A 10,492-nucleotide genomic window follows, 5' to 3' on the forward strand; every position below is an offset into this window, starting at 1 on the left:
CTCCTCTCCACTGAATGGTTAGCGGGAGCCCCGCTCCCAACTGGAGGCCCGAGGAACAAGCTTCTGCAGCCTCAGCCGCCTCCGCCTCCCGAGGGGTTTACCTGGCCCCCTAGGAGGGGCTGGGGTCGAGAGCGCCTTGAAAGAAACCTCTAGCTAATGCGCTTTATTACAAGCGTTAATCCCGCAAAGCCGACTGGAAATAATGTTTATCTTTTCGCAGTTTAATTTCCCGGACCCTAAGCCGCAGGTCAGTGAGGGCGACTGGAGGGTCCCCGGGGAGGCTGGGGGTAGGAGCAGCTGTCGCCCAGAAGCAAAACCAAAGCAGAGCGGTGGTTTCCCAATAGGAAGCCAGGGAGGGGAGCCAGAGCTAAAAGGGGCCTTGAACCCTCAATGGAGAGCTGGGTCCCTCTTCACCACCGGTTCTCTGTGACCTTGAGCCAGTCCCTGCCCTCCCATCTGGCCTCAGTTTCCTCATCTGAGGAAGGGGTTTGTGCTTTTGTAATTCATTATCTCTGACTGTTCTATAGAAAAGAAGGCAGGGTGGGGTGGGGAGGTGGCCTGTTCCCTTCAGTTTTTTTAACCCCCTCTTTTCCTCTCTGCAGCCTTCAAGGTTCTTAAAATCTCCTCCCAAGGATGCGGATCCTTCCCGTCCCAGACTTCAGCGGCCCGTCAGGTGGCAGGCGCTGGTCTGGAAGGCTGTCATTCAGCCACCTCAGGCCGGGCTGGAGCCCAGCAGTGGAGACACAGCTTCCCGAGGATCCAGCCCCTAGGCGCACACCCCAGCTGCCCTCCCTCCTGCCTTCCCGTCCGCATCAGCTCCCCGGACCTCCCCACTAGGGCGCTGTCCCGGGTTCGCCTCCGTCTCTCCTTGCGTGCAGCGGCGAACGCACTCGCTGGCTAAAGCCGAAGCCACTGCGCCGAGGACACGAACTCCGGGCTGGCATCGGCATCTTTAGATCTCTCATCTCCGCCCCCGCACTCCCCAGCCCTACTCCAGACGCTGCTAGCCAGGGGGACAAAGCCCCCTTCCTCGCTCGTCAGCTCCCATTGGTTGGCCTGTACCGGAAGTGTTTGCTGGCACTAGATTAAATGGAAAGAATGCCCCCTCTCGCCTCTCATCGACCCGGCAAGCTGTCACACTTGGCCGCTGGGGCGGAGGGGAGGAGAGCGGGGGTCCCAGCGGTGCGCCCAGGGACGGACAAGAGGATCGCCATCGCCCCTCCTCCCAACAAACTTAAAACCCAAGTACGAACCCGGAAACAAATGCAGCTTCCACACAAATATCCTGACGGCTCCACGCCGCCCCTTCCCTGCCCCCAGTTGCCGCCCCCCTCCCCAACTCCCAGGAATCGGCCGGGCGTCTGCCGGGCTCTGCGAGTTGGCTGGGGCCGCAGTTCGGTGGGCTAAGCCGCAGGCGCCGTGGCCTTGACCATTCCCTTGTCAGTTTCTCTCCCAGCTCTGAATGGGACTGAAATCTGCATCCTGTCCCCAGAACCGCATTTCATCCTCCCCTCCACCCCGACCTTATCAGGCTCCCCTGGCGCAAAGAGGCCACACAGCTTGGGTTCGGTTGGATTATTTTTAAGGACACAAGGAGTGGGGAGGGGGAGAAGACCCACGTGGTCCTTAGGGGCCAAGTCAGCATTGAAGTTACAAAGTGAGGGTGATGGGAGTGAGCAGGAGAGGGAGTGGCTTCAGACCCTGAATCCAGAGGGGAGAGGGAGACTTGGATGCTGAGTCCCTGCACGGTGCAGACTCGCCAAGCCTTCCCACTTGACCTTCCCCAAGGTGCCCTGCCACCTCCTCCGTGGGATCTGACAAAATGCACGTCTGCCAGCCACTCCCAGCTCTGCGTGCGAGGAGGGCCGGTAGGAGGGTTTCTGTGTGTCTGTCTCTTAGGCAAAGTGAGAGCCCCAGACCCTGGGGAGGTCTCTCAGCTTCTTCGTGTGGAGGTGAGTTCCAAAAAGTAGGGCTTATTTCCAAGATTCTTCTGCAAATCGCAGCCATTGCGCTAACCTGCTGAGAGAGGAAAGGTTGATTAAAACCCGGAGGGCCACTTGGTGGTGATTCCTAGGAAATCTGAGGTCAGTGATGTCTCATCCAAAGGGAATCAAAGGTCTAGAGGCAATTTGCTTGCCAGAGGTAACATTTGGACCCCGTTATGTGTAAATTCAAATAACAGTGTAACCCAATTTTCTAAGCCAGTAGCTAATCCTGAGAGAAATTACTTCAAAGAGCAGAATCTGACAGTAATTGCTGGAGGCTGCCAAATGCTTCGGGAATGTCCCTTTGTGGGGTGAAATTCCCTTCCACCAAACACAGCCACAGAACCAGCCAGGGGCAGGAGACACTGATTGGCAGTCCTGCCCTGCTTGGAGGTGAGCTCTTGGTGGGGGGTGCGGGGCTTTCCAGGGACAGCACCCACCTGAGCTACGCCCCTAGGGATTTAGTGGGTGGCACAGAGGGCTGCAAGCTGAACTTAAGCACTGGCCTTGAACCGACTGTAGGTATCCGGCCCTTCCCCTCAGACTTCCGGGAAAGCCCTGGTACCTGCCTAGCCCTAGCAAAGTCTTGGTACCCGAACAGCAGGAGCCAGCTGGCTTCCTCTGAAGGGCAGGCAGGGGACAAGGGTGCCTGTGCCGGAGAGGGTCATGGTGGTGCCCACCTGGCACATTGGGCTGAACAGTGGTGAGATATTAGCTGTCCATCTCTTCAATGACTTTCTAAGGGTTTTCTAGGCAAGTTACTGTCTCATTCTGAGCTTAGTACTATTATTTGGTTTTAAGATTCGGTAACTAGAACTTTTATCTCTAAGCTTCTGTTTCAAGGAGTGCTGTGAGACAATCTTGTGCTAGGTCTGAACCTGGGCATGCTGGAGAGGCAGAGAGAGTGTGCAGCGGCTGGGCACCCGGGGGGTGGGTGGATGGATGTGTGTGTCGGGGGAAGGTGTCTTTTGGACAGACACTCCCAGCGCCGTTGGGGGCCCACTACCTTCTGCACCCGACTGGTACTGGCACCGCACTGCCGGCGCCCTCCTCCGCGGGCACGGCGCACAGTCCAGAGGCAGGCCCTGTTGGGCAAACGAGGGGTTTCCAAAGGCTTTGGCTACTCGGGAAGACTCTTCGCACGCGGAGTCTCTGGGGACCGCGGGTCGCGCGCCGGGGCCTGGAGGCTGTCTGGGAATCAGATGGCACTCAGGACTTCGCGGCCTGAACAGGTTTGGAGGTGCCCCTTCGACGCCGCTGCCTGCCGCAGTGTGCGCCAGAGACCAGATGCGCGGTTTCTCGCTGCGGGGGTAGTGCATGGTCAAAGTGCGGCCTCCTGGCTCGGCCCGCAGGAAGTCGGTTTCTCCCGACCTGGGGGGCTCAGTGAACGAGAAGCGGGGCGCCGCCAGACTGCACTCCCTGCGCTCCAGCCGGCCCTCTCGAGCTGCGGCACATTGTGCCGCCGGCGGCGACTGAGTGTCTTGATGGAGCTCAGCCAGCCTGTCCGTAGCTGTGGCCACTGCCTCCTCTTCATCCGCCTCCTCTTCCTCTTCTTCCTCCAGGTCTTCCAGGTCACTCAGCCCCCGAGCCTCCTGGCTAGCAGAAACGTCTGCGGGAAATCAGGAGCGAGTGAGAAAAGCCCCAGGCCCCAAGGGAAATCCTCGGGAGTGCCCATCCCTGAGAAGCTTTTAGCAAACGCGCTCTGCACTCAGGGCATTCTCGGTGTAATTCACCAGGATGGCCACACCGCCTCCTACATTTGCCCCCGGGGTGCCGGCGCGCCGCAGGAAAAGAATTCCCGCCCCTAGACCTGCCCCCACCCTTTGGAAGACTCCTCCCCTCCCATACCCCAAGGAAATGTCCACTTTTCGCTGCCTAAGACCTGGATCTCAGTTCCTCAGCCTTAAAAAAGCAAGGGAAAGTTTTTACCCAGTTCCAACACCCACAGGTGGCTGGTGTGTATTATTTAATTGAGAAAATATTTACTGAGTACCAACTATGCGCCAGACATCATTTAGGCATTTAGGTATTAGGAACTTAGAGAATACAGCAGTGGATAAGACACTTTCTAGGGGAGGTGACATCCCTGAGGGGGTAAGTATGGCACATAAAGTAGGCTGACGTGATAGAGAATAACTTGGGAAGCTAGTTGGCGTGGGTTGCCAGGGAAGGCTTTTCGGAGGTGGCACTTTCAAGTCGAGAAGAAGCCGGCTCTGTAGGGAATTCCAGGCAGAGGGAACCACACAGGCAAAGGCCCTGAGGCATGCAGGGGTTGCACGTGCAAGGGTAAGCAAGGGGGTGCCTTCATAAAAGCTACCCCACGGGGTGGTTGTGAAAATCCAATTAAACTGCTTGATGGCTGGAAACCCACGCAGGTTGGGACAGTGAACATTCGGTACCTTTGGTGTCACCATTTAGGCAGCCCAGCAATTCCTCTGCTCCACCCTCCTCCTTCCTCTCCTCCCCGCCTTTGTTCTTGGGCGCCCAAGTCATCTTGTTCTCCTTCTTGAGGCGCCGGCGCGCGTTGGCGAACCAGGTGGACACCTGGGTGAGGGTCATCTTGGTGATGATGGCCAGCATGATCTTCTCGCCCTTGGTGGGGTAGGGGTTCTTGCGGTGCTCGTTCAGCCAGGCCTTGAGCGTGCTAGTGGTCTCCCGGGTGGCATTCTTTCTGCGCCCAGCGCCACCCAACTCCACTGCTCCGTACCTGGGGGAGAACTTGGCTCACAGTTCTGGGGTGAGGAACCTGGGGCTGTAGTCAGGAGACTGTTTACGTCCTGGAAGTGAGGTTCTGCTCCCCATCCTAGCACACAGCCCCCCATGCTCTGTGGATTGGTCCTACCTTGGCCAGGGAGGGGGGAAAGGACTTGCAATGCCAGCCACCAATGCCCCATGTCTTACCGGTCATACTGGTAGTGCCCCAGGCTCTGCTCATAGGGATAATAGGCTGCTGGTTGCGCCAGGCCGGGTGTAAAGTTCCCTGCAGCCTCCTTAAATTCATACTGTGGATTCTGGTGGGGGAGGAAGGAAGAATTCAGAACTACATCTGGGGAGGAGGAGGGGTGGGGAGTTGCTAAGGGTGTGAACTCTGGAGTCAAGTCTGGTTCCAATTGCAGTACCACCACTCGCATTGGCTGTGTGATCTTGGGCACAGTTGTTTAACCCCTCTATGCCTCAGTTTCCCCTTGGTAAAATGGAATAACAATAATGCCTGGAGGTTATTGAAGAAGAATGCTTGACAGAGTTCCTGGTGCAGAATAAGCAGTAGTTAAATATTAGCTGTGAAGATTACTGTTACTACTTGTGCCCCCCAGCCCCTCCCCCCTCCCACCAGCTGGGGAACTTTCTTTACTCCCCTTCCAGAGCTATTCCCTGACCCTTTCTATCTCTGTGACTTTGGGTAAGGTTATTCGAGCCCCTCTGCCCCTCAGTTTCCTCATGTGTACCCTGAGCCGAGTGATGACTTGCCTACCCCACGCAATTAATAGAGGTACAGATGCTTTCCAAACAGGACGGACTCCTGTAAACTGTAAAGATTTTTTTTTTTCTTTATATACAGTCCTAACCTTTTCCTTTCCTCGGAGTTGTGCGTCCTTCCTAGATGGAGATATCACCCTGGATTTCGCCCCTGCCGCTCCTGCCCCCAGGAGGGTAGGTTTTGACGCACAGACCCAGGCTCCACCCCAGCTACTCACCAGCGCCCCGTACAGCGTGGGCGGCTCCGGGCTGTAGGGCAGGTAGCCTGCGTAGCTCTGGGCAGCTGCAGCGGCCGAGTAGGGAGCTCCATAGATGCCCAAGGCCGCGCCCAGCTCGGGCCTCGCACTGCCCAGCAGCCGACTGTCGTAGGGTGCGAAGCAGAGCGCGGCCGCCGGGGTGGAGCCTGAGGCCACATCTGGGACCGAGCGCGGGGCGGATTCGCAGCAAGTGGCGTTGGAACTTGCAGACACCAGAAACTACGGGGGCGAGAGAGGGGGCACCGGAGGTCAGAGACCGGCGCCTCGGGCTGGCGGGAACCAGCGGCGGAACTGCCAGATCATTCCTTCATTCAATATAAACTAAATGCCACCTTGTACTTGTGTTGACCGTTCTGCTGAGGACTGGGTCAGGAATTATCCGTAGACGCAATTTATCCAAACTGCCTTTATAAATACTCCTAAACCTCTGCTAAAGCTCCAGAGTTCCAGGGGCTCCGGGTCATGGGAAGGTTCTAAAACCCATATTACAGAAGCCAGCCTCGGCCAGTTCCCTCGCGAACCCTCCCTCCCCGGAGTCACAGGATCCTACAAAGGCCGAACTTGAAGGTAGTCTTGGAGACCACGTCTCACTCCTGCTCCCATTTTACAGATAGGGAATGAGGGCTAGAGAGAGTAGGAGACTTATCCTAGAGCACAAAGCGGGGCAGAGGTCAAGTGGGACTAGCCTTCTGGCACTCTGCAGAGAAACTGAGCAGGGGTGGGCTCTCCAGAATTTCCCCAGGAAACCCTGTCACTGTACAGTACCCACCCAGGTCTGGAAAAATCGAAGGAACCAGAAGCAGAGCGCCTGGACCTGCCCATGGAAAGGGAAGGAAAAGAACAGAGGACAACAAACGAACAAGCCCAGAATAACAGTGAGACGGACAGGGCTCTGGACTGGAAGTCTGAGACTCTGCTGGCCACCTCGGATATCTGTACAATAAGGAGGCCTCTCTGTAAGACTCCCGAGATCCCACCCACCTCACGCAGCTCGCGTGGCCAGAGTGCCCAAGTTTCGGGTCCCACGATTTTCCAGCTTACACTGGGGAAGTTGAACGTTCTCAGCCAGGGATTGGGGCTGTCAGAGGGGTCGGTGGTACATTACCCAGGTGCCCGCTCTCTCTGACTTCCCCGGGGACTCGTGGGAGAGGGGGACGTTTAGGAGCAGGCTCCTGCACTAGGCGCTCCCTCCTTCCAGCCTGCCCCCATCCCCCAAGGGGGCGGCTCTTACCTGGGAAGCGCTGCCATAAGGGTGTCCAAAGTGCGGGAAGGACATGGTGGCTGTCCGTGACCCACCTCCCTCTTCTCTTGCGAGTTCCCGCCTCTGCCCCGCGGTTCTGCGCCTCCAGCCGTCCGCGGCCTCGGTTCCTTACACGGTTGCCGGTGCCCAGCGCCGGCTCCTCCGCCCGCTTGGCGCGACTGGAGGCAGAGCCGAAGGCAGCCCGGCTGCCGAGCCCTGCGCTCCAGAAGGCTCCCCTCCGGCCCGCGTGGTCCGGAAGACAGAAGGGCCCATGGATGGGCAGGGGAAGGGAGAGGATGCGGGTTTCCAAAAGCGCGCGGTGGCGAGGCAAGGTGAGGCGCGGCGCGGGGCCGTGCAGCTCCCGAGGTGCCCCAGTCCAAGGTGGCCAGAGGCTCAATGTGACGTCACTGTAATCCCGGGCTGCCAGGCGGGCCCCCGAGCCCTGGGGCCCCGGGCCACCAAGCCTGCCAAGCGCAGCCAGCCCGTGCGCGCGCGCGCACTCACCACACTCACACTTGTTCCTGGAGGTTTGTGCAGCTGGTGAGGAAAGTCAAAGACCCTGACCCTTTCTGCCTGGCGCAGGATCCTACCGTTTTCGCCTTAAACTCACGCGCGCGCGCACATACAATCTCACCAAATTACCCGGGAGAAGTAGCAGAAACGCCTCCCACTGTGCCGCGCAGGCCCCGGGCGCAGCGCTCTTACCTCCTCCCCTGCGGCCCGGAGGAGGAGAGAAGCACCGGGCAGCGAGGGAGGAGAGAATACAAAAGAAGAGACAGGAGAAACTACGGGAGAAAAGTGGGGGAGAAAGGCTAGAGGGAGAAGGAGGAGGGGAGAGGAGAGAGATGAGAAGTCTAAGTGAATAGAGGCGCGCGGGGGAGGGGAGGAAACAGGGGTGGGCGAAGGCTGGGCGGAGGTTGAAAGCTGGCAGGTGGAGGAGAGCAAAAGCTCGGGGGAGAAGCCTCCAGCCCGCCGCCCCCGCCCCCGCCCCTCCGCTGCAGGAAAGTTTGTTCGCGCCACAGGCCCCGAGCTCGTTGGGGCAGCGCTGGGCAGCGTCAGTGGATCCCACTGTTCCGGCCGTCTTTGTCCTCGGGGACCTGGCTCTCCGCCCCAGTCTCCCTAGGACTCTAGCTCGATGCACGCTCTCCATGCCCGGGGCTTTGCCAGGGCCTTGACCCCGGGGCTTCTCTGCGGCTTTCAGGCCCTCCAATAGGCCGAATAGCGCCCCCTCGAGGTCAAGGTTCAGATCCCCCCTTCGGACTCTGCCAGGAAAGGCGCCAAGTCTGATCCCCGGCATCTGCAGGCCACGGGCTGAGACTCCTGGGCGTCTCCTCCTTAGGCGAGACTCGGCTGCCTCGTGCGCACGGCGAGCTGTGTCCACGGGGGAGAGGGGAGCCGCAGGAAGGCGCTGGGGCCGAGCTGCAGCCGCTGCGCTCCGCTGGGGGTGGCGCTGGCGAGCCGCGGTTCAGCGCGCGGGGAGGGCGGCCCATTCCCTGCGCTCCGCTGGGTCGCCTGGCTAGGCCTAGCGGTCTGACCACCCCCTCCATCCCAGGGGCTCTCAAAAGGGCACTGATGGGCGGACGAGCTCGTTGGTGCCTGGGAGGGGGCCGCGCGCGTCCTCTAGGCCTGGCTGCCGGGCAAGCGGCCGCCAGTTTGCAAGCACCGTAGATCCTGCACTCCCAAAGGCTCAATCCCCAGGCCCGGAGCCTCCCCGCTGAGGGCCTCTGACCTGCGACGTCTGGGGGCGTAAAGGGGCTGCCGGCCTGGTGGTGGTGGTGGGTGGCGTTTCGGGGGATGCTACCGGGATCGAATGCCTCGCCTTTCACTCACGGGGTCACCGCGCTTTACAGTTTACAGAAACGTTCCCCCAGGCGCTCTCTGCACCTCCCCGGAGGAATCGGGGCGGCTGGGGTGGTTCAAGGGCCCAGCTTTATCTTCTAGTTGAAACGCAAGAACGTGTGGCGCAGAGGTTAGGAACAACCCGGATCTCTGCCCTGGGTTCTGGCGAGGCAAGGAGGGAGCCCAGGGACGGACAAGGTTTGGGGCCCTGGCCCCGAATCCCTGGCCGCGAGCTTTCCTCCGGCACCTTTCAGAGGAGGCTGGTAGGCCCGGAAGCCAGCGACGTCTTTAGAAGGATCGGCTTCTTTTTTCTTTACATATTCTGCAGAACGCGCACCGAGCTTGGATAAGTGCAAACCGAAGACTCCTCCGCCTAAGAGATTATTAACATGAGGACAAGCTCCATTCTAAATACGAACAAACCCAGAGAGGTTTCCTGGCTGCTGCTACAGTGTCGTTACCTTGGAGAAACCTTGTTTTCAACCCGGGAAACTCCTAGTTAGAAAAAGAATTATAGTTATCGCCAGATTGATTTAGTGATAAAAATTCACCGTAATAGATAAGATCCCTCGATTTTTCAAAATGCACTTTGGAGCCATCTACACGTTTGCAGCTTGGATACATCTAAGCTATTTTTTAAACGTAAGAAATGGAGAGAATTCATTAGATTAGTCCCTTGGGGAAGATTACTGCTAATTAATTAATTGCAAACATTTCCAGAGGGAAGGTATGTCAATTGTAAAGTAATAAAATTAGGTAGTTGAAATACTTACTCAGCAACTTTGATTGCCCATTCGTTCCTAAGCAGATTTTTTTTTTCTTCTTATGACATAAAAATGGGGAGGGTGGTGAAGAAAAAGCATTAGTTCTGTCCCCTGACAATCTGATTGCAAAGGAGAAACTACCATATAGAATTTATTGATTTTCAGCTGATTTATAAGACCTCTGCGGTATCAATGCTGTGTGCAGGGCCTCCAGGCCTACCTCTTGTCTTTGCTCTCTAGGATTTGAGAAAAGCAACAAGATTTTTCAAAAGAGAAAGAAAAGAGGAGGAAGAACAGTGGTGAAGTGAATTGGGAGCTGAGACTCTGAAGATGCTTCAGCATTTGTCTTCATCTGCAGAAAAGAAGACAAACAAAAGAGCAGGTTTTCTGTTAAGGCATCTTTCTATTGTGTCCAAAGTTGCTTTAAGGTATCAGGATGTCTTGGGGAGGAAGGCTGCAATTTCCAGGCATGGGAGACCTTGATTTAACATTTCTTTCCTGGGGAGAGGCTGCACCCAAAGCAAACCTACCTGGTGCCGCTGACATTTGATTGTCACCACCTTAAAAAAGGGTCTATGTTCCCTAAAAAGGGGTCCTATGAAGTGTGCCTTTTCCCATTATTTTGGGGCCCTCATTACAAAACCAAACCATCAGGTTCAACCAGTATCAACCTCTGACTGGCAGAAACCTCAGGTGAAAAGAAGTCTTTCCTGGAAGGTGCTTCAGGGAAACTGCCGTGGAATTTGCTCTCGTCCTCCTGACTGTCAACAGGTACTCGCCTCTGCAGCCAAAGTGCTCTGAGCTTCTCCACCGTGCTGGCTTTTCATTGCTTTATTCAGCGCCGACTAATTTAGTTTCGGGAAAAATGCCCAATTGTCTATGTGTACGCATTGAATTTTACTGAAGCAAGTAAATAAGCCTCTGAAATAC

General features: G+C 57.1%; 1 protein-coding gene across 1 annotated transcript; it reads right to left on the minus strand.

Annotated features, from left to right (window-relative positions):
- Positions 1 to 2,851: 2,851 nt before the first annotated feature.
- On the minus strand, positions 2,852 to 6,995 carry IRX6 (iroquois homeobox 6). Its single transcript, XM_068527108.1, has 5 exons — positions 6,951 to 6,995; positions 5,681 to 5,938; positions 4,887 to 4,996; positions 4,385 to 4,692; positions 2,852 to 3,594 (listed from the first exon to the last, which is right to left on the minus strand). The coding sequence occupies exons 1-5, from the start codon at positions 6,993 to 6,995 to the stop codon at positions 2,852 to 2,854; spliced, it is 1,464 nt and encodes a 487-aa protein (XP_068383209.1).
- Between the last annotated feature and the right edge of the window lie 3,497 nt (positions 6,996 to 10,492).

Source organism: Eschrichtius robustus, chromosome 19 (genome assembly GCF_028021215.1).
Source record: "Eschrichtius robustus isolate mEscRob2 chromosome 19, mEscRob2.pri, whole genome shotgun sequence".
NCBI lineage: Eukaryota > Metazoa > Chordata > Mammalia > Artiodactyla > Eschrichtiidae > Eschrichtius > Eschrichtius robustus.

What these genes read in the sequence shown, in the direction of transcription:
- IRX6 (XM_068527108.1), bottom strand. Translation starts at nt 6,995, where the DNA reads ATGTCCTTCCCGCACTTTGGACACCCTTATGGCAGCGCTTCCCAG. An exon ending in CCACGCTGTACGGGGCGCTG is followed by an intron (nt 4,997 to 5,680) that starts GTGAGTAGCTGG and finishes CTCCCCCACCAG; the next exon opens with AATCCACAGTATGAATTTAA. An exon ending in GGGCACTACCAGTATGACCG is followed by an intron (nt 4,693 to 4,886) that starts GTAAGACATGGG and finishes GTTCTCCCCCAG; the next exon opens with GTACGGAGCAGTGGAGTTGG.